The sequence below is a fragment of the Columba livia genome, chromosome 1 (assembly GCF_036013475.1).
Source record: "Columba livia isolate bColLiv1 breed racing homer chromosome 1, bColLiv1.pat.W.v2, whole genome shotgun sequence".
NCBI classification, from domain to species: Eukaryota; Metazoa; Chordata; class Aves; order Columbiformes; family Columbidae; genus Columba; species Columba livia.
The window spans coordinates 188,083,274-188,103,168 of record NC_088602.1 but is presented as its reverse complement, the minus strand read 5'-3'; the positions used below and the strand labels follow the sequence as shown (position 1 = coordinate 188,103,168).

Genomic DNA, 19,895 nt, shown 5'->3' with positions numbered 1-19,895 from the left:
TATCTTTTTGAAAAACTGGTGTATCAGCAGAGGAGGTGGCAGCAGTGGTGATGCCATCTGTAGTGAGGCTGTGATGCTACACCAGTTAGAAAACATGGAGGAAAAGTGACCTGTTTGTGTGGGAAGGATTTGAAATGTGCTGATACTTGGCTGGGACGTGAATGCTGTGTGGCTTCTGATGTCCCTCAGCCAAACCCCGGCAAGCAGCATGATCTGTCATTCTGCTGGGAGCAGCACCCCTGCACTTGGCACACGACAGCCTCCTACCATCATTTTTAAATGATATTTTGTGAAAAAAAAAAAAAAAGGATTGTAAAGATCCCTGTTAAAGCAATTTGAGAAAATATAAGTGTACTGTCAACTTGGTATCCTGTCAAAAGAATGACTGATGAGTATATACAGCTCAAGCTACTAAACTCAAAATCTGGTTCAGATAGCAGGTATCTGTCTTTGAGGTGCTATGGGAGAAGCTACAGTGCCTGTCCTCCCCTCCTCAGGTGTTACACCTCTTGATTCAGCCCTTCAAATTCATAACTGACCAAAAGGATTTTTTGACTTCCGCTTTCACAAAGTATTTTGAGCTTTTCTCTTTTTCATGAATTTCCTAAACATTTGCAGGCTCTTTTCTGCGTTTGTGAAGTTTAATACTAATAGCAATACCTGGTTCTTATACTGGACTTTTTTTTTTTTTTTTCTTACTAGAAGATAGGACTATTATGTAGTTCTGTGACTCCAGCAACTGTTTTTATTGTGTTATGACTAAATTCAGAAGTACAACTTGCCATCTGAGTAGACTATATACAGAGAATGCACTGTAGCCCACAGTACCAGTATGGAGGCAGGAACTAGGCTAAGGTACAACCTAAAAAAAGAGGAATGTACCCTTCCTCTTTCTCCCAGCCTCCCCCCCTGCAGGTACAGAAAGACCTTCACCTTCCTCTAACTCTTAAAATAAGAGCAACGACTCCACAGAGAGGATGTGACCACAGATAGATACTGTTAGAAATGAAAAGGTGCAATGAATATCACCAAGACAGTTTTCTTATGGATGTGCACACCTAAACGTAGCAATAAAAAAGTCAATAAGTACGAGATACATAAAGAAGACATAGCCATCTGTTGAACTAACATCCAAAAATCCCATGTTGTAACTACCACAAAATGTAGCTTCTTTCTGTGGTTCATTACCATCCATCGTTTCAGCCAATGAAAATTTTATTTTCCCAATATTTTGTATTTTTCTCATATGTGTTTAGAAGCATCCAATTTATATTTGTTTGTGCTTTCAAATATATAAAATGGCCCCAAATCTTTTTTCTTGTATCTAGCCATTCTGTTTTGGAACAGCCAACAAAAGCCCAGCAACAGCAACAAAATAAATGAATAATTTTGGTTCTAAGGTCTGTTTGCTTTGAAAAAAGATCAGTAGTTGGTGCATCAAAATGTTGCCAGATCAGCTGTCTTTCTCCTTTCCAAGAGAGATTATTCTGAATTAGAAGGCTTGTAAAACAGATCAAAGGGAATTTTGTCTAGGCTACTTCTATTACAGGTTTAGTTGATAGTTACAGCTTTGACTTCTGGTCTTGAAAAATATAAATTGCACCCTTTCTTTTCTGTACCTTTTTTAATTATGTCTTGTGATAGCTCACTGCATATCTGAGATCAAAAATGTCACTGATAAATCCAGAGGAACAAGATGGCAATCGTATGGTTCAGTTTAGGTAAAGCTGGCACTGAACGACAGAATTTAGTGATTAACAATTCTGCCACTATGGATCGTTCCCAAATAATGTAATCTGATTTACGATAATTCAACATAAATCTAATGCATTTCTGAAGAAATTACCTTGTCCTATATAGTTTAGTGTTAAATTTATGGTATGGGGAGAATTATTTTAAGTCAGTGAACTCATGTTTGTGCAGCAACAAGAGAATAAGAAACGTGCCTGAAACAGAGAGGCAGGGATGTGCTGGGGAGCTCAGCCTGTGGCTGCCGATCAGCTGGAAGGAACCACTGCCGTCCTCAGGCCTCTGGTGGGTCCCAGGCTGGGCTATTTCAGAGATCCTCCTTCCAACCCCAAGACTAAATCTTCTTGAAGGTAATGCCTTCAGATTTTGAACAAGCTAAATTACCTCACCCACAGGTAACTTATAGAAATGCATCTTCAGGCTGGAGGGATGAATGTACAGGCTGGTAAACACTTGAGGGACATTTCTGCAGAAAGCTGATACGTTCAGGCTCCCATTTGGCGTAGCTGTCCCACCTGCCTATAGCTGTGCAAATACAGACTTGCTGGGCTACCCAGTCCGTGACTGCCCGTGTTTTCAGCCATAAATACAATCAAAATAAAGCCTGCTTTTAGAAATGTGCTTGGCAAGCTGTGTTGCCTCCCTGCTTCACAATGGGTAAATTTATTTAAAAAGGTTTGATCATGGAAAACTAGTGGGTTTCTTAGCCCCTGACATCCCCTCTTCACAGGCAAACACTCAGTTAATATGCTTTTTCAGAGACGAAAAGGAATCTCTATGTGTGAGCCTCACAACAAAGTACTGGCAGCAGAGCAACAGAAGTAAAGCTGGAGTCTCATGATTATATTCTAATAGCTTTCTTTTTATTTTAAGGTACTTCAACCTAATCCCCTAAGTTAGCCCAATCACAGTCTCCGATGTAGCATTGTTTTCAGCTATTAGCAGGTGGTTTTTAAAGCCCTCTTTAGACGATATGTGAGGCCCACATAATGAAGTCAATTGTTAGACAAGATATAATTTAGGCTTCAGCTTTTCCTCTCAGTTTGAAATAAAATGATTACATTTCAGGAGAGCCTAAGGGAAGATTAAAAGTTTTATATCAAAAGTTGAATATTTTCTTTTGTTGTACACTCTTCTTTTAAAGAAAATGTTATTCATTTAAAATAATGCATGTTCTGATGTATTTGAAAAGGCACTACTCTGAATTAAAAAGAAATTCATAAAGTATGCATGTATGGGAGAGAAGATTGCAATCTTCATTTGAGCATTTAGTCAAAGGTTTTTAACTCAGCCCATTCTGCTTTGTTCATAAAATGAGATATCTGCAAAGACGCTTTGTAAATAACAGATGGCCTATAACGTTTAGAGAGCAGCGGTTAAGGTGACAAAATCTTCTGGGGCTCCTTTCTACAGGCAGGTTATAAAGTGATATTATAGCTTCTGTTCCAGACTGGAAAATGATCCTTGCCTGTCTTTAAACCCATTAAAAATGGTTCCAGGCAATAGCTCCACATAATTACAGTTCTGGTAACCCCTACGATACCTCTCGTTTCTTGTATCCCAAAGTTATCCAAGGGCAGAGGCCACTTGTAGAATAAAAAATTGTAAAGCTGACATGGGCCTTAAAAATAAATGGAATAGCCCAGATATGAACAGACTAAAAAGTCAAGAGTAAGATATGAACAACAGGATGAAGTTATTTTCTGATAAGGTCGGCTAGCTTTTACCGCTGATATAAATGGGGCTGTTTTTCCAAGGATGCCCTGGGCATATTTGTAAATGGGCGTATTTGTAAAAAAGCATTACCTATTAAAGGGAATTCCTGGAAACCACCTAAAAGCAAATGTATATATACATTGAAGCCTCTTGTAGGAGTTCATCACATCAGCCAAATTAGTACAGATCTTCTTTTTCTGGAAACCATCAGAAGAGTCTAAATATAACACTGTTATAGTTCAGTAGCCTGTTTTCATGCCTGTTGAAATGAAGAGTGCAAAAAATGTTATTGTTACTAATGGGGGTGGCCACTGAACTGGCAAACTGAAGTTTTCTTGTAATTTTATCACAGAAATATAGTTAATTTCTTTCAGTATATTCTTCTGTTAAAAAACCCCATTCTTTTACCTATTACCTCCAATGCATACTACTATTTTAAGGCAGCATTAACAACATGGTTTTATGTTTATTTGCCTAATGTCACTGATACTTGTTTTCACATGGACACCTGACCATGGGAACCTAGATTACCAACACCCCATTTGCCTCCATACTGCCAATTAAATAAACAGAAAATAAAAATATTGAGGTTGACTGAGGATATAAAAAGGATGGGTGCTTGTGGTACAGAACAGTGAAGGTCTGTGTTTGGCTGATATTGTCTCTTGCAAAGGAGATGAATTGTTTCTGTGCTGTTATTCCAGATTTCTAGAAGAACTGATGTGGTGTGGGAATTAAGACGACAATTAATGGCCACTGAGGACGAAGACAGTTTGTCATATCCTCCTCTGAACATGACCACTGGAAATGAAACTTGCATCCTTTTTTATGCTAGTAATTTCAGTCTCACAGCCAATGGTTCAGTTCCTATAGATTTGACAAATGCAACATTTGTAACCCGGAATGTGGATATTTCTTCCTCTGAGTGCTCAGATGCCAACACAACGTGAGTAGTCCAAGAAATCCTATATCATAATATGTGTTTTTCTGAAAAATAATAAGAGAAGGTGCAGTGTCAAGTTAATACTAATTTAATTTTATTCTTCTAAGTAATCCAAAATAAAGAAAATACTAAATTGAATATTCTTAGAAGAAAAAGATTGACCCAAGACCCCAAAATGCACATGCAGCCTCTTATTTTCACTTTTTTTTCCCTCCTTAGGTTCCTTACTTCCTCATTTGTTTACATTTGGTTTCTCTATGCCTGATCTTACAATCACAGAAATCTCCACTGGCAATAATAAGATCACAATTTCATTGCAAAATTTCCTTGAAGGGGAGTATTGCCAGTTACTAGGTGGTAATTCAGCTGGAAGTACATTAATGGAACATGATCTCTGTTTTCCTTTACTTTGAGGCACCTGTTCTTGGGTAACAAAAACTCTAGAAATATTTTGTCATATTTTTCTGTGTACTGAACCTTTGCTATATGACTTTTGTAATTGCCTGTTGATTTACAATATTCCCTCTGATTGAAATGTCAAAATGATCTAATTAAAGCTGGGTACTCTAACATTAAAAATCTGTTTCTTATTCTTAGGCTGTCATTAAAATATACAAATCCAGTGAATGGAATCAGCAGCCTGGAGATAAGGTAACTTGTGATTTATTCTTAAACAGACCTTCATGATGTGCAAAGCCTGATTGTAAATTAGAAGAAAAAAAGAGGAGGAGTTAAGTGGAAGTGGTTTTGAAATTATTATTTTCTTTCTGTTCTGAGGATTTACTATATAGGAGGACAATCATACAGTCTTTATAGAGAGGAGATATTAATATGCTCAGGTAAAATTCTGAAAAAGTGATGTAGGCAACCAGCCATACTGTAAGATACTGGTATATGCAACATCGTGTTTTCCTGATAGGATCAGACCACAATCCTGTCTCAGGGAAATATATCTGTGATTTGCAAACAGTTCTAGGAGCTGAAGTGTACTTGCATGGCCAGGTTCGTACTTTGTTCTAATGCGGATTACCAGCATACTCTGTGAAAGCTACCTTGTGGCTAATGAGGGGTGCAAAAACTCATAATTTTTTCTGCTCCGTGGATGGTGACAAGACCAGATTTCTCTTACCATTAAAAGAGGGGAGAAAACTTAGGGAACAGGAAGAATTGGGATGAAAAGTCAAAAGGAGAAGTTGCTGCTGTAGCTCTCAGTAGTGGATTCTAGGGATGGGACAGCATCACAGCTATTGCTGTGAGGGATGCCATACAGCTGCTGCTCCACCAACCTGAATTCTTTCCTAAGCAGCAGGAACAGCAGTTAAAATTATTTTCTTAAGATCTGGCAAAGATAATGTGGCTTGCTCTTTTCATTTAGGTGCCTCAGTTGATTGCTTAAAGTTATTTAGGAAGGAGTTAGGCTGAAGAATTGGCACTGAATTTAATTTGCTTATATCAGAGAATGAACAGGATGTTTGCTTTGGCAGCAAGAGGTTGAATGACTTCTTACAAAATGCTTTTGACATTTTGAGTAAGGGAAATCAAAATCCAAAGAAATGGAAGAAAGGAAGTTTAAAGAAATAATGTAGGAGACAATCAGGGTTTGAACAACATTTTAGTAGGCAAGTAAAAAAGGCACATGGCACCAAGATGATAAGTATGAATTAATAAATACCATTATTTACACTGAGATAGAAGGTCGTTCTACATCTATGTAAAAGGACTCTCAGAAGAACTTGTCTTGAAGAGAGTCAGTCATGTGTTTGAACTTGTATTTGGAGTACATAGAAACACTTCCAGTCACCATCATAAGACTATGATAGATAGTAAAAAAAAGAAACATGCTTTGTTATTTAACTTTTCCCCTCCCATCCAATCATCTTGAGCTTTCTGAAAGAATATAATGTACAGAGAAGATTGCTGTTAGTATAGTATTTTTACTTTTTTTTTTTTTTGACAATTGTAGTTAGCTGTGTATAGGATCCTTGAGATGGTTGTCTTTGGCAAAAGAGGCAAGCATTTCTTGGTTTCAATACCTTTCATTTCTCAGAACATCACAGGGAATTAAGGAACCAGTTTCCTTGAATCCCATTTCAAAAATACCATTCTCAAACCAAGAATCTACCCGAGTCGTGCCTTTACTCCAAGTCACAAAATATCACTTGCTCTGCAGCTGCCCTTGTGCTCCTCTGTCTACTGTCTGCTACTCCTGCTTCACTCTTGTGCAGACAGACCCACCAAAACAGTGCCCTGGATTCTCGTGTCTTTGCTCATATTGGTGAAGGTCTTAGCTGCTCTGCTGTAATTTCCTTCTGTATGAATGAATCTGGTTGCCTCCTACATTTGTCCTAAATGTGACCGTCCTCAGCATAACACCAGGTTTTCTAGTAAAATTACAGTTCCAATAAAATAATATGAATCAAAAATACTATGGATCATGACACTGTGCTGCAAAACTATCTACCAAGCTAACTGGTAGAACTTAGAGGGGTTGTCTTCTTTAAAGCAGTCAACAGGTTTTGCTCAATGTTAACACAGCAAAATGCAAACCTTAGGATGCTACTATAGAAACTAAACGCTTTGGCAGTTGAAAGATTTGTCTGTAGCAGGCATAAGAAGATCAAATGTGATGTTGGTGCATGCATGTGGACTTAATGAGGATTATTCAGATTTATATTTAGTCATTTGTTTGTTAAAATCTTATCATTTTGATTAATCATTGGGAGAAAACATTAATGTAGTCATGAATCTGAGATGCATCTGGAGAGAAGAAATTTGAAGCAACTCTGCAGACAGACTGATTGTAAGTTAAAGGACAACATCAGTACAAAAGGTGAATGGTTCATGTTTTCTCTCTTATTCTGGAATATGTTTTACATCCTTTGAGCCTGTTGTAGTAAAGGCAGAAATGCTCACAAAGTTTCTCTTGACCTGTGCTTCTACTTGAATATATTATAACTAAATACCAAAATGCATTAACAGCCCTTGAAGCTGAGATAAGAAACTTGGGCTCCACAGTAGATTAATATTTGAAAAGAGTGTAGGTGAAGTCCTACCCTCCATCATGCCCAGTAAGTAATTAAAGGAGCTTAGGCTGGCTGATTTTTGAAGAAGAATTTGTTTTATTCCACTGGGCTAGGTGTGATCCAGAGCATTTAGATGCAAAAATGTGTAAATTGATTATTTTTTATGAGTAACACAGATGCATAGTGATGAAAAATGGGGTAGAGAGAGAAGGTGAGGGGTGGCTTGCATGGTAGTCATTGCTTGGGCATTCACTGAGCATTAGCCTGCCTGTGGGAGATAGAGAGGGATTGCTTCTGCGTTGCTTTTTTTCCTCTTTCCTTCACTTGTTAAGCTGTCTGTATCTCGACCCACAAGTTTCCTCATTTTTGCTCTTCCTATTAACCCCCTGTCCTGTTGGGGACAGAGAAAAATAAGCAAGCATCTATATGGGTGCTTGGCTGCTGCTGGCTGGCATCAACCCACACCACCTCAGAAGCCTTTATTAAGAAAATTTTCGGCTAAAGACACACTCAGTTATCTGTGATGTTTTATGTTGGATTATCTCTGGATTTAAGAGACAATTGTGTCATTTTTAGGCCTCTATTAGCTACTGTAATACAATACTGCATGGCATATAATGCAAATAACAAGATAACCTCAGCAAAACCAGAACCGTTGATCTTTTCATGATTCAAGAGCACTTTATTTCTCTCGTTTATCTCAGCAAGTCTGTTCTCAAGGCCTTCTAAAACACACAGAGATACATTAAAACCTCTGTTTTCCCTTATGGTTCACTTTGATTAGGTTTCGTTTTCAGATGACTTCTTGGTAAGATTACAGTCTGCTTCAATAAGCAGGACACAAGCAGGGCAAAAAGGTGGGAAGGAACAGAGCTTAGAGCCATGACTGCATTTTTTTCCACTGTAAAGCCCATTTACTTAGGTGTAGGAGAGCATCCCCTGATGACAGAAAGTGATACCAGAGAGGAACACATTCAAACAGCTCAATTTGTTCCTCAATAAAAGAGGCTCTAACTTCAGCAGCATGAGCTGGATCCAGAGCCTGCCCTTGCCACCACTCATCTACCACCTCATGCTGAGCAGTGAGACGCATCCCACCTCCTGCTCGCAGCTGCAACAGCTGCTTTGTCCTGTGCAAACAGCTGCCACCTCCCTCTCTCTCCCTCTAGCAGGAGCAGCCATCCCACTCATCCTCCTGCCCTTGCCACAGGGAGGGGAGCTGCTGGGAGTGGGAGCGGAGAGTGTTTCTGATGGTAGGTTTAGGAAAGTGAACTTCAGCAGGGGTAGGAGCAGTGCGCAGCAGGTTTTGTTGGAAGAAACATCACCTCAGCTCTCTCAGCAGCTAGTGACATCCAGCTGTTCAAGCACCTGTCTGTCATCTTCTCTGGGAAAAGGTGTCAAAGTGGGTGGAAAAGGAGGGCATTACTATTTTCATCACTTACACTGATAAGCACTTGGCTGTTGTTGTTGCTCCTAGCATGTGTAGAATGGAATTGACCCAAGAACCATGCTTTAAAGTCTTTTACCTAACAGTTGTGTTTCTCTTTGAATCTTTGAAACAATAGTAATTCCATCTAGTTTTATTTTTAGAAATCTCTCTCCTTGTAATGGACGACCATGTGCTATGGTGATTGATAACAGGTGGTGGCATTTAGAGTTCATACAGTTCATACAGTGTCTGGCCTTTGACCGGGAATAGTTCATGCCACAATACATAAAGTCCATGATGTCTCTGTGAAAGTTTTATTCCTGCATTGGCTATAATGTTTAATATGCACACAGCATTTCCTATAAGAGTCAAGGTACTTTCAGTTTTGCAGATAAAATCATTGTTATCTTGTCTCCCCTTGTTGTTCACTTGCTATATTGTGCTCATTCTATTTGCTATCTACTCATATGAGAAAATATTTAACTAAATGAAGTAATTCCATTGATTTTTGTTGTTTGAATGTCTTTTCTGTAATTTAATGAATTGTATAAGTTATCAGCTGAGCACATGCTTACTGGAGGCTATTCACTATCAGTTGTTTGGAAAAATATTAAGGATAAAAGGCTGTGTTATTAAGTTAACCATGCCTGACTTGTTCATTAGTTGGAATGCTAATTCTCATAAATCTGCAAGTAACACAAAATTTTAGTCTTTGGTGCAATGTGAAGAGACAGCGATCTCTTGCAGGTCACTTTCAACTGTACTCACATACGTAGCCTTACAAAACCCAAAACCTGTGGTTGGCCCACATATTTAAGTAAACTTCTTTCTGCTTATAACTGGCCTTCAGCTAGTGCCTATAGCATTGCTACTGAGGAACCACGGAAATCCTGTTCAGATTGTGCTGCTTATCAGGAAAAGATTCATTTCTTCTTGCAATTAATATCTAGGCTAATACATGTTTTAATTTTTTAACTTTATCACTATAACAATAGAATATTTTCCATAAGTATTTGCAAATGTGTACTAGATTATTTTTTTTTTCACTGCTGCTTGTAGCTGAATGTTGCATGGAAAGAGTTGTTTAGGTTCAAAATGTAAAGAATTCTGTAAGTTAAAACATCATTTTCTGACCTGAAAGACACTTTGAGTTCTAGGATTCCTTCTGAGAATTTTGGAACTCCTGAGGATTATGAAATTATAGGAATCAAAAGCCACAGTTTATTTAAAAAAAAAAAAAATAAAGGCTCAATTACTGTATTAGCCTAACCTGTCAAATTTTGATACTCCTAAGGACCATTGTTTTTGTTGAGTTTAGACTCTATGTTATGTGGAAGACATGCTACTGAAAGCAACTGATTTGACCAAACAAGCAAAATTCTGCAACAGAGAATATTCTCTCTATAGACACATACACCCTATAAAACATAAAATATTCTATATTGTGCCACATCTATAGATAATTGCTTCTTTTTAAAACCTGTCGTAATTACATCTAAATATTATCTCAAATTTTAAAATCCACATTGTGGATTAGACATATAGAACGTGTCTAATGTGAATAGACATATTAGAATATTTTATTTTGTAGTATGTCTCAGTTATTGCTTAAAAGATTAATCTTCTAAATTCTTTATGGTTACCAATAAGGAAAAAGAAATCTTCAGCAAACGATAGAGCAATACATACATAGACCAAATAGGGTAAAAGTATTAATCAATAAAAGTATAAAAAAGGATAAATGTTTATTGTTTCCTTATTAGATAACTTGTATACCTAAAAGTAACTCAGTAAAAAGTGATAAGGGTGAGGTCATAGTCCTGATCTCTAAAGGATCAGAAGGTACTTCTGGATGTTCTCAATTATTTCTGTTTCAGAACATTTGGGAGGTGTTCAGACTGCAGTGTTAGTAACAAATATGTACAAATCCTGTGTTTATAAACTACTGGAAACTGCTGCAATACTGCACATACACAGAACTTTTCAAAATGAGAAAATATTTATTTGTACCTAATCTGCTACAAATTGGTAAACTAGGGCTGGTGACCCTTCCCTACCCTCCAGTGAGAGAAAACTCTGTCTTCTGCTGCAAATTCAGACATTTTCAAAGGTAAATTGCCACTAAGGCATCTGGGCCAAGGAAGAATTGCAATGATAAATAGGAATGGTTATCATGCCTCTACCTATCATAAAAGCAAATTTAAAAAATCCCATAAAATGCTCATTGGGAGCTGCTGCAGGCCCACTGACAGTCTCCCAGATTCTGCTCCACTGATTATAAACTGTTGGTAACTGATGAAATACTGTACTGGCAGAGGCCCTTCAGGAATGAAATTGCATTTGATCCTTGCCTGCCACAGCTATGGAAAGATGTGCTTGTGAGACAAAACTCTAAGAAGTCATAAAAACATCTTCACAGAGTCTCTTCACTTATGAATAGTCCTAATGACATGGGAGGTCAAGGTCAGATACCATCTGTGATTCTTGCAGCTAGCAATAGTGAACCTTTGTCTGTCACCTGTACTTTATCAAGTGAACATAAACTTTTTCCTTCTGTCATTTTGACTTTTTTTTTCCCCTCTGTTGTTTTTCTAGGTTTTTAATGACCAAGAAGTTCTATACAGGCTCGGCTAGATATTGGTCCACTCTTGATTCAGTTGAGATTGTGCAAGATGGAGAAAAGTTTGCTAAATTTAATGTTTCTGTCATCTCTGCTCCTGCAGAGTATTCATTTCATTGTCAGCTGGTGGGAACAGACAATCTCTATCCTGCAAGGCTGATTCCAAACAACGACGAGGCACAAAAGTGGGATGTTTTCATTTCCAGGTTGCAAGTGAGTACACATTGCCATTTCAGAGATAATTCCAAGAACCATTACTTGCTATTGTAGGTGCTGAACGATGCACATTCATAATGCCCTTACTTTCATTTCAGCCTGAGGGAAAATGTAAAAAAAAAGCTGTTTCCCCTAGTTGAGCTATACAATAAAGGGGTAAAAAAGACAACAGTTGCTGAACAATAAGGACATGAAGCAGACCTTTGAAAAACAAAAAACTCTGAAATTGTCCACAGAAAAGAAAATCTAATAAAACCAAATATGCTTAATCAGGCAAAGAGTTACTAAGTCCCCATGCTTGTTTAATGAATTGGGCTGCTATTAGAAACATGGGCCTCTTAGGTGGGTGGCTTTATGCTGTTTACTTTGTTTTTATTTGATTTCTTTGTACTTTGTTTACTTAGGAAAGCGCAACTTAGTGTGGTTGCTGTTTTCAGTGGCACAGGCTGTCTGAACTCCTACAGACAGAAACAAAGCTCAGTGCAAATAGACATAATGGAAGGTTTGCTAAGGACTTCAATCAGGAGCAATACTAGGTCCTGCATGGTCCAGAAGGAAAGCAGTTGGCTTTTTTTTTTTTGAATGAGGCACACGTTTTTTGTGTACTTAGTGCAGTAGCGCAGACTACATATGTGAGGTGTAGACTATTGCATCTTTATAATTTTGAACATTGATCTTACCTTAGGAGAAATACATCATCATTTATATCTTAAAACAATATTGCATTAAGGGATTTATTTGATTGAAGAGATAATGGAACTGATAGGAAAAATTCCAAACTTTACTCTACTTGTCAAAGATGATCTTAACCCCATGATAACTGGATGCAATGCTGATATAATTGTATTTATGATTTCAGTAACAAGCCAAATCTCAATAATCTGAGTCCAGAGTTGACATTTCTGCTTAAACAAAGGAAATCTCAAAGGAATAGCATTGGTGCTGAGATTTATTTTCCAGAAATTCCAGGACCAAGTCCTACAGATTTCTGAGCCAGCAACATAGCAATACACCTCAGTGATGTGAACATTCCTCTCAATGGTATTTTTTATGGAAAGGCCTGAAAATACCTGAGTCCACACAACTGTGCTTTGCCTAGTCAACTCTTTGAAGTAAAGACTTGAGCATCACTAGGCTATGAAAGTAATTGGGCTATGGAAATAGAAAGTATCTACTTACCGTGTATCTTTTTCTTGAATTTCTATATACATTGATACCTGCAGCCTTTTCAAAGCTCAGAGGCCTTGCTCCATCCTTAGTAGGCATCCTTTCACTGGGATCTTGATCAAGGGTAGAAGTAATAGGTTTCCCACCTTCCTCACTGACTTGGAGCAGCAGATGCTTCCAGTGTTCAGAAAACAGAACTGACAGCTCTTGGGAAAGACCTTTTCCTCTGATCAAGTCCTAAGCATGGAATACAACTTGAAAAGTCCTGTTCTGATATTTTCTGTTGTGCCAGAAAACAAAATGTCACCATTCTGGTCTCATTTCTCAGTTCTGTCTAAACTAGATCATACCTTTCCAGATATCTTCCACTGATATGTAGTGAAATCTGACTAAATTCACTATCAGTCTTTGTTCTAGAATGAAGTTTAGAAACCCTCAAAGTCTGTTGCAGGGTGAAAAAAAGCACATGAGATGTGCTCAGTGGTTGCAACCAGCACAAAACCTTGTTGCTGAAACTTCATGTCAATGTTATACAATGAATTAGAAACCAGGATCTAATGCCAGACTGGCTGGTACAATTGCACTTTGCAATGTTGGGTCCTGAAAACAGCGTCTTTGTATTAGAGGGACATGGCACCTGCACAGTGAAGCCTTGCACAGCTTTTTCCAAGGCAAAGCTGAACTGATGGAACCTTTTACTTTAGTTCTGAAGCTGGCTCAGTCACTACCATCTAAAGAACCTCTGTGGAATGCTTTCTAGGTGTGTCCATAGCCTGGGATGTCACCACTCATAGCCACACACAGTACCAAAACTGCTCTGGTTTTGGTGGGGGGCTTTGTTGGTTTTGTCATTGTTGTAACAGGAATGGTTGTTTTCGTATGTGTCATAGTGGTTTAGAAGACCTTTTGTTTCTAAGAAAAACTGCCAAAAACTTTAAAATCAAGAATATTGGGATTCTTTGTGGCTAAAATATTTCTAAGTTTAAAAATTAGTTATTCAGTGTACACTTAAGAATCATTAAAAGAACAGATGTTACTTGAAGGCTTTGTCAAAGGTCAAATGAGGAGAGAACTCCATTCAAAAATGTTTTAAAAATTTAAAGTAAATGCAGACTAGTATAACCAATACAAATGATGCTGATACAAACACTAAAATTAAAACTTCCGCAGTACAGAGGTCTCTATCCAAAATGCTTTTACATTCATAAAAATCAAACAACCACATGCAAGTATTTTTAACTTTTCTATAGGTAGAAATACTGCTAAGAGTCACATTTTCATCTCCCACCTGGGATCTAACACCCCCACAGAAATGATAAAGCTTTAGAGAAACAATAAAAGAACCCTGCGTATACTTTATCTCCCACCTAAAAGTAGACACAGAATTTTAAGAATGTACAATTAAAGCTTTCACCTTGAAGGTTCAGTAAGCATAATCCTGATTAAAAAAAAACCACAATACCCTTGGCATAATAAAATCTAGTATTTCTGGCTCTAAAACAGAAGTGCTAAAACGTTTCTAAACTAAATATACCTGTTAAGGGCTCCAGAGAGTTTTTGTAAATGTAGCAACAAATGTCTGTTGTGTTCTAGAATTTCAATCAATTTTGTGAACGTAAATGACATAAAACATCACCTACTTTTTGTGTTTATTTTAAATAAGTCTTTCAGACTACATTTCATGACTCCTGTTCACATCCTCATCTGTTGTCAAAGAAATACCTTAACAAACGAAAGCTTTGGTATTCACCTGTATTCTATAAAGCTCTGCAAACAGTTATCTAACCCAAAAGCTCATTTCGACTAATCCTGCTTTAATCAGAACTCTGCCTATAGTGAGAGCAAGCAGTATTTGCAAGTTAGTTACCATGATCTGACTTGTAAAGTTTCTTCTAAGAGGCCCAGAAAAGCTTGAATTGCTGCAGTTGTCTTCACCTCCACAGTGCTTAAATAGACCTTAGTTCTGCATATGATAATAGCTTTATTAATCAGCATTTTGTATGGTATAGACATTGGTCTTAACACACATATTTAGTACACATTTACTTTAGATGCCCAAGTCAGAGTGCTTACTCATGTAGCATTTTACGCAAACCATAGACTAATTTTTCCAGTGTTTGTACCAACACCTTTCCTAGGAAGCACAAACTCCTTTATTACCACAAAGATTTCCATTTAGTTTATCATAAAGCATAGAGTAATCATAGAATGGGAACACAGAAAACTAGAAACCCATGATCTTCTTTCTTTCTTATTGCCTGGTGAGGGAAGTGCTTTAAATAAAATAATCATTTTTTATTTTATTCTATGATATCTTATAGAAAACAAGTTCTTGGTTTTTTACTGGTAGATTTATGTTTTTTGGTGCTTTCCTTACACAGTCATTTTAACGAATCAGTAAATACCCAAAAATTCCTTTCTTCATTTTTCTTCATAATATTATTTAAGAAAGATTCAGAACCACAGATCAGATTAATTCTTCCATCAGTTAGATGCCTTTCCTTCTGCAGGAATCAGTGTTTGTGTCACTCTGAGCATGTGTGTAGAGGGGGGATTGTCTTCCCGTTCTTCATAGTTTTCTAATCCTTTGACTGACTTTAGCAAAATTTTTAGAAGGGCAGTGGTTTCAAAGGCATTCCGTTCTTTGCTGCTTTCTGCAAAATTGGTGGGTAGGCAGAGAATAGACCCCCAAATTAATTGATTTTTCTGAGGAAAATGACATGATAGGAGCTCAGTCAGTAGAAAACCTCAAGAATCCAGTCAAAGGAAAGATATTACAGATTTTTCTAAGTGCTGGAAAAGCTTATAGGAGTTTCATATGTCAATAGACAACACAGATCCCATACCTCAATAAAATAAATCCTCCCTCCTATTTTGAGTCTCTGATACCTAAGGAGGGAGTAAGAAAGGTTTCACAACTGTTTTCTCCTTGAACTTTCACTAAAACTCAGCCAAAAAAGTAATTTTCATTAGATGCATTTTAAAGTATGTTTCAGGAGTTCTGCTTGTCAAGGAATTATTAGCTAAAATTCTTGGGATATTACAACAAATCTCATTATCTGGGTGGAGTTTAACTCTCATGCCTATGAGTGCTTTGAGTTTTTTTAAAGTGGTCCTTGGGCAATACTGATCACAAATCCCCTTTGGGACTTCACTTCTAAAAGTCACATGTTTCTGAAGTTACTTCCTGCCAAACAAATTAATTCTATGTTTTTTAATTTCCTGGGTGAAAAGGGAAGCTGCATAATTGTTATGCAGATGATTTTGTTCTCACTCTCTTTTAATGGGTAGAGTGTGAGAGGTAATTAACGAGTGCATTTTTTGTAATTACAGCATAGATCCTGATAGTAGGGCCTACATTCCATGTTTACTTACACCCTTCTTCATTTTCAGATTCAAGGCTTCAACATTGAAAACAACCAGTTTTCCTATGCAAGTGACTGTACAGGCTTCTTCACTCCCGGAATCTGGATGGGCTTGGTGACATCCATAATTTTAGTATGGATCCTAACCTATGGAATTCATATGATCATGCAGCTTACAACAAACAGCCGATTTGATGATCCCAAAGGTCCAGCTCTGTCAGTTCCCCAGACAGAATAGACACAGATTGATTTAATGCTGCTATGGCTTTTCTCGGTGTGATATTAATGATTTGTATAACCTTTTACTTCACAGTATGTATAGATATCATAGCAGAAAGAGGTAATTAAACCACATGTACAAAAGCCTTATGCTTAGCAACAATAATAATTCTACTTGTTATTACCATCATTTGTTAATAGGTATCTGTGGTAAGGATCTGAGGTGAGGCTGTAGAGGTTATTACTCTGTCTGGCTGGGAAACTAGTACAAAATGCCTTCAGATTAACAGATATCGGCAAAGAAAAGATGTTACAACAGAGATAAATAAGAAGGATAAATAACTTATTTGATAGGAAACTATTTATTGAAATTACTGGTCTCTCTAAAAGCTCTTTAGTAAGTATATCATGTTGATGCTATGTCTTAAGAAGGCTGGATTGTGTCTTGTCATTTTTCTCTTGAGGAAACCATCCAGAAAAATACAGAACTAATAAAATGTAAGTGACTAAATAAAAGGTCTTGAAAAGTCTTTTCAAAATACTTCACTTTGTTCATATGTAGTATCACAAATTAAAATGGAGGGATTGACATTTATTTTCCCTCTAGTGTCAGCTCATGCCTGTGAGAATTATGTTGACTAATGCTAACTCATATGTCTGTTTTAGACATGGACAGCTGATAGAGCTACAAAGCAAGATAGGTCCTTGTCCAAACTGATCACAAAATTTTATCTGGTTTCATGGCAATAAATGCAATTTTTCAAACTCCTAACCTAGGATGCAGACAGCATCTTACCAGAGACAAGGTAATGTTCCTAGCATCCTTCCATTTCCAGCTACCTCTGGAATAGTGATGAAGTTTGTACAAAAAAAGGGGGGAAAAATCATATAAAGTCATTAGAAGCACATGCTAATGTACCGTTTAAGTCTGAGCATGTTTATGGTCATCTCAACGATTCCAGAAGCCTTAAAACATTCAGAATGTGTTCGATTCTGTTGCAATTAATAAAAGATATTAAATGTTCTCATTGGACAATCCAGCTATGGAGTGAATTGTTAAATATTATGAAAAGCTGGGAAATAATAAAAGAGAAATGATAAATTGGTAAAAAAAAATTGTAAAAATAACACATTAATTCTCTTTTCTGTAATGTTTTGTTAAGACTTTCTATGTTCTATTAGCTAAAAAAAAGGTGTCATTTTGACAAAATTACATGTGTCACATGAAAAAATGTTTTCTGATCTTGATCTGTGTCATAGGACAATGATACAGAAGAAAGACACTTAGAGTCAACTACTTAACTAGACCAACAATAGTTCCTACCCATCATTCCTAGTTGTCATTATGCAGTCAAATAGGTAAATTAAATGCTGTCTGAAGCTGTTCCTCCTGAAATATTCAAACCTGACCTGGAAAACAAAAAGAAAGTTGGCATGTAGCTATCAGAGGTGATCTCCCTGCTGTAATATTTTTCCCAAATGTTTTTCGAAACCTCAAAGAATGCTGGCATTTGATCTACACAAAAATGCTATGTTAGAAAGGCACATTTTCTTTGTCACCAAGACTTGTTTTATGTATTTCCCCTTCAAAGCAAGTTACATGAATGTGACATTCAAAATTGACATAATAGTCATGTAACTGATAGCTAGAAGAGAGGAAGGCTATTACAAAGGGCTTGATTTGTAGAAGGCAGCTTTCTTGTGGCTTTTATCTATATTCAACAAAAATCGGAAAAGATCTTGTTCAATATTGATGATATATATGAACCAGAGGCCACCCAGTTCAGAATCCTGTCTCCAGCAGTGGTATAACAAGTACTTCCTGCAGATGTTCCACCAGTCTCCACCACTTAAGCTCAGGGACTTCCTCAGCCTCAGAGGTAGTGTCTTTATATTTAGTATTCCAGTTATAGTTATAGTCCATTAATTTGTCCAGCCTCCCCTTGAGCCTGTGGACTCTCCTAGAGCTCACTGTGTCCAGGTTTGCTTTGTGTTCTGGTCTGTTGGTGTCTCTGCTTCTAAAATTACTTATTTCATAAACCATGTGGAAACCCAGCAATGACTTATAATGAAACAATTACAACAGAAATAGTCCAAGGGTAGTATTTTCATGTAGGCAGTAAAGGAAGAGAAGTCATTCCATCTGTCAAGGGAAAATTCAATGAAGTAATTGTCTCCACCTTCTGGGAGCCCGATAATTAATTAATTAATTAATTAATCAGATGGGTTATTGTTCAGGCATTAGAGGGCACGGTAATTATTTCAGCATAAGCTGGGGTCAAGCAGGGGCAAAAAGAGTTGCTGAAAAACAAGAAACGACCATGAGAAGTTAACTCCTAAGATACCCAGAGATACAAGAAGCCTGAATGTTGGATACAGGTCACTGCTGGCAGAAAAAACTAGCAGCAGTCTCAGCAGGTGATGATGATTGTGGGGGCAACTGTAGTGATAATCTGATCCTTATTTTGAAAAGGAGGATGAGACAACTCACATAAGTGAGGCACGGACTCCTATGCCTGCAGGCTGATTTTTCTGTTGCATCTTGTGCTGGGTTGACCTTGGCCAACTGCCATATCCCCCCTTGGCTGCGCTCTCACTCCTCAACAGAACATGGGGAGAAAATAAGATGGAGAAGCTTGTGGGTAAACATGAAGACAGGCACAACATTTATAGCCACCATCATGGGCAAAGCAAACTTATGGAAGATTAAGTTATTGCCAATTAAAATAGGTTGGATAGTGAGAAACAAAACCAAAATTAAAACAACACCTTCAGTGCCAAAAAATCCAGTTGTGTCTAGTATCTTCCAGTACAGGAACCTGATCTTCTTCAATTTGCTAATAAAGGGTCTGCTCTCAGATTGGTCTGATCCCTATCAAAACTTAACAGAAATTCAAGGAGAAAAGAGCTGTTTCTTCTGAACTCAGTTTTCTAAAGGCTTAAACATTTTCCAGGTGCAGAGAGAAAAAAAAAAAAAGAAATAAATGAGACCTTGATAAGGAGTGGTTCCCTAAGTAAGTAGTTTCACTTCCACAATGTGGGACAGTGTTTTTGTTAGTCTTCCTAGCTGTGTGGGTGGAAAGGAGACTTATGACAGTGACTAAGCCCAAGAGAAAAACATCTGCTATTGATGTCCCACAAATCAAGTGGCTTCCTTATCTTCTCCTCAACTTTTTGTATGCCTCCTTTTTGAACACAGGTTCCCTGTTCCCGATTGGCTGGATTTCTGTTTACCACACAGACCTGGTATGTTCTTGAATTATTGTAACTGAGCTTAGTTTCATATGTCATTCATTATTGCTATGATAGAAGAAGATAGGTTACTGGATGTTCATATATTTTCTGCTTTGTTAGTGGCAATGGGGGTGGGCAGTGGAAGACTGGGAAACCTGTTTTCAGTCTGTCTTAATACTCCTTTAACTAGTTGTGTAGAACTAACACAAAATAG

General features: G+C 37.4%; 2 protein-coding genes across 5 annotated transcripts in view; both read left to right on the top strand.

Annotated features, from left to right (window-relative positions):
• ATP6AP1 (ATPase H+ transporting accessory protein 1) overlaps positions 1-16,977 on the top strand; it is a 53,132-nt gene extending 36,155 nt beyond the window's left edge. Inside the window, exons 7-10 of the mRNA XM_005507735.3 lie at positions 4,170-4,411; positions 5,006-5,059; positions 11,456-11,693; positions 16,257-16,977. Of these exons, the coding sequence (XP_005507792.1) occupies positions 4,170-4,411; positions 5,006-5,059; positions 11,456-11,693; positions 16,257-16,466 (744 nt within the window). The 3' untranslated portion in view covers positions 16,467-16,977. The remainder of the gene's footprint in view (positions 1-4,169; positions 4,412-5,005; positions 5,060-11,455; positions 11,694-16,256) is intronic.
• A 247-nt stretch (positions 16,978-17,224) lies between these two features.
• SLC13A1 (solute carrier family 13 member 1) overlaps positions 17,225-19,895 on the top strand; it is a 52,446-nt gene continuing 49,775 nt past the window's right edge. For 2 of the 4 annotated variants that reach the window (XM_065048856.1, XM_005507742.3), the window contains exon 1: positions 17,225-19,693. In XM_065048856.1, the coding sequence (XP_064904928.1) occupies positions 19,538-19,693 (156 nt within the window). In that variant the 5' untranslated portion in view covers positions 17,225-19,537. The remainder of the gene's footprint in view (positions 19,694-19,895) is intronic. The other 2 variants (XM_065048857.1, XM_065048858.1) reach the window with 2 other exon arrangements.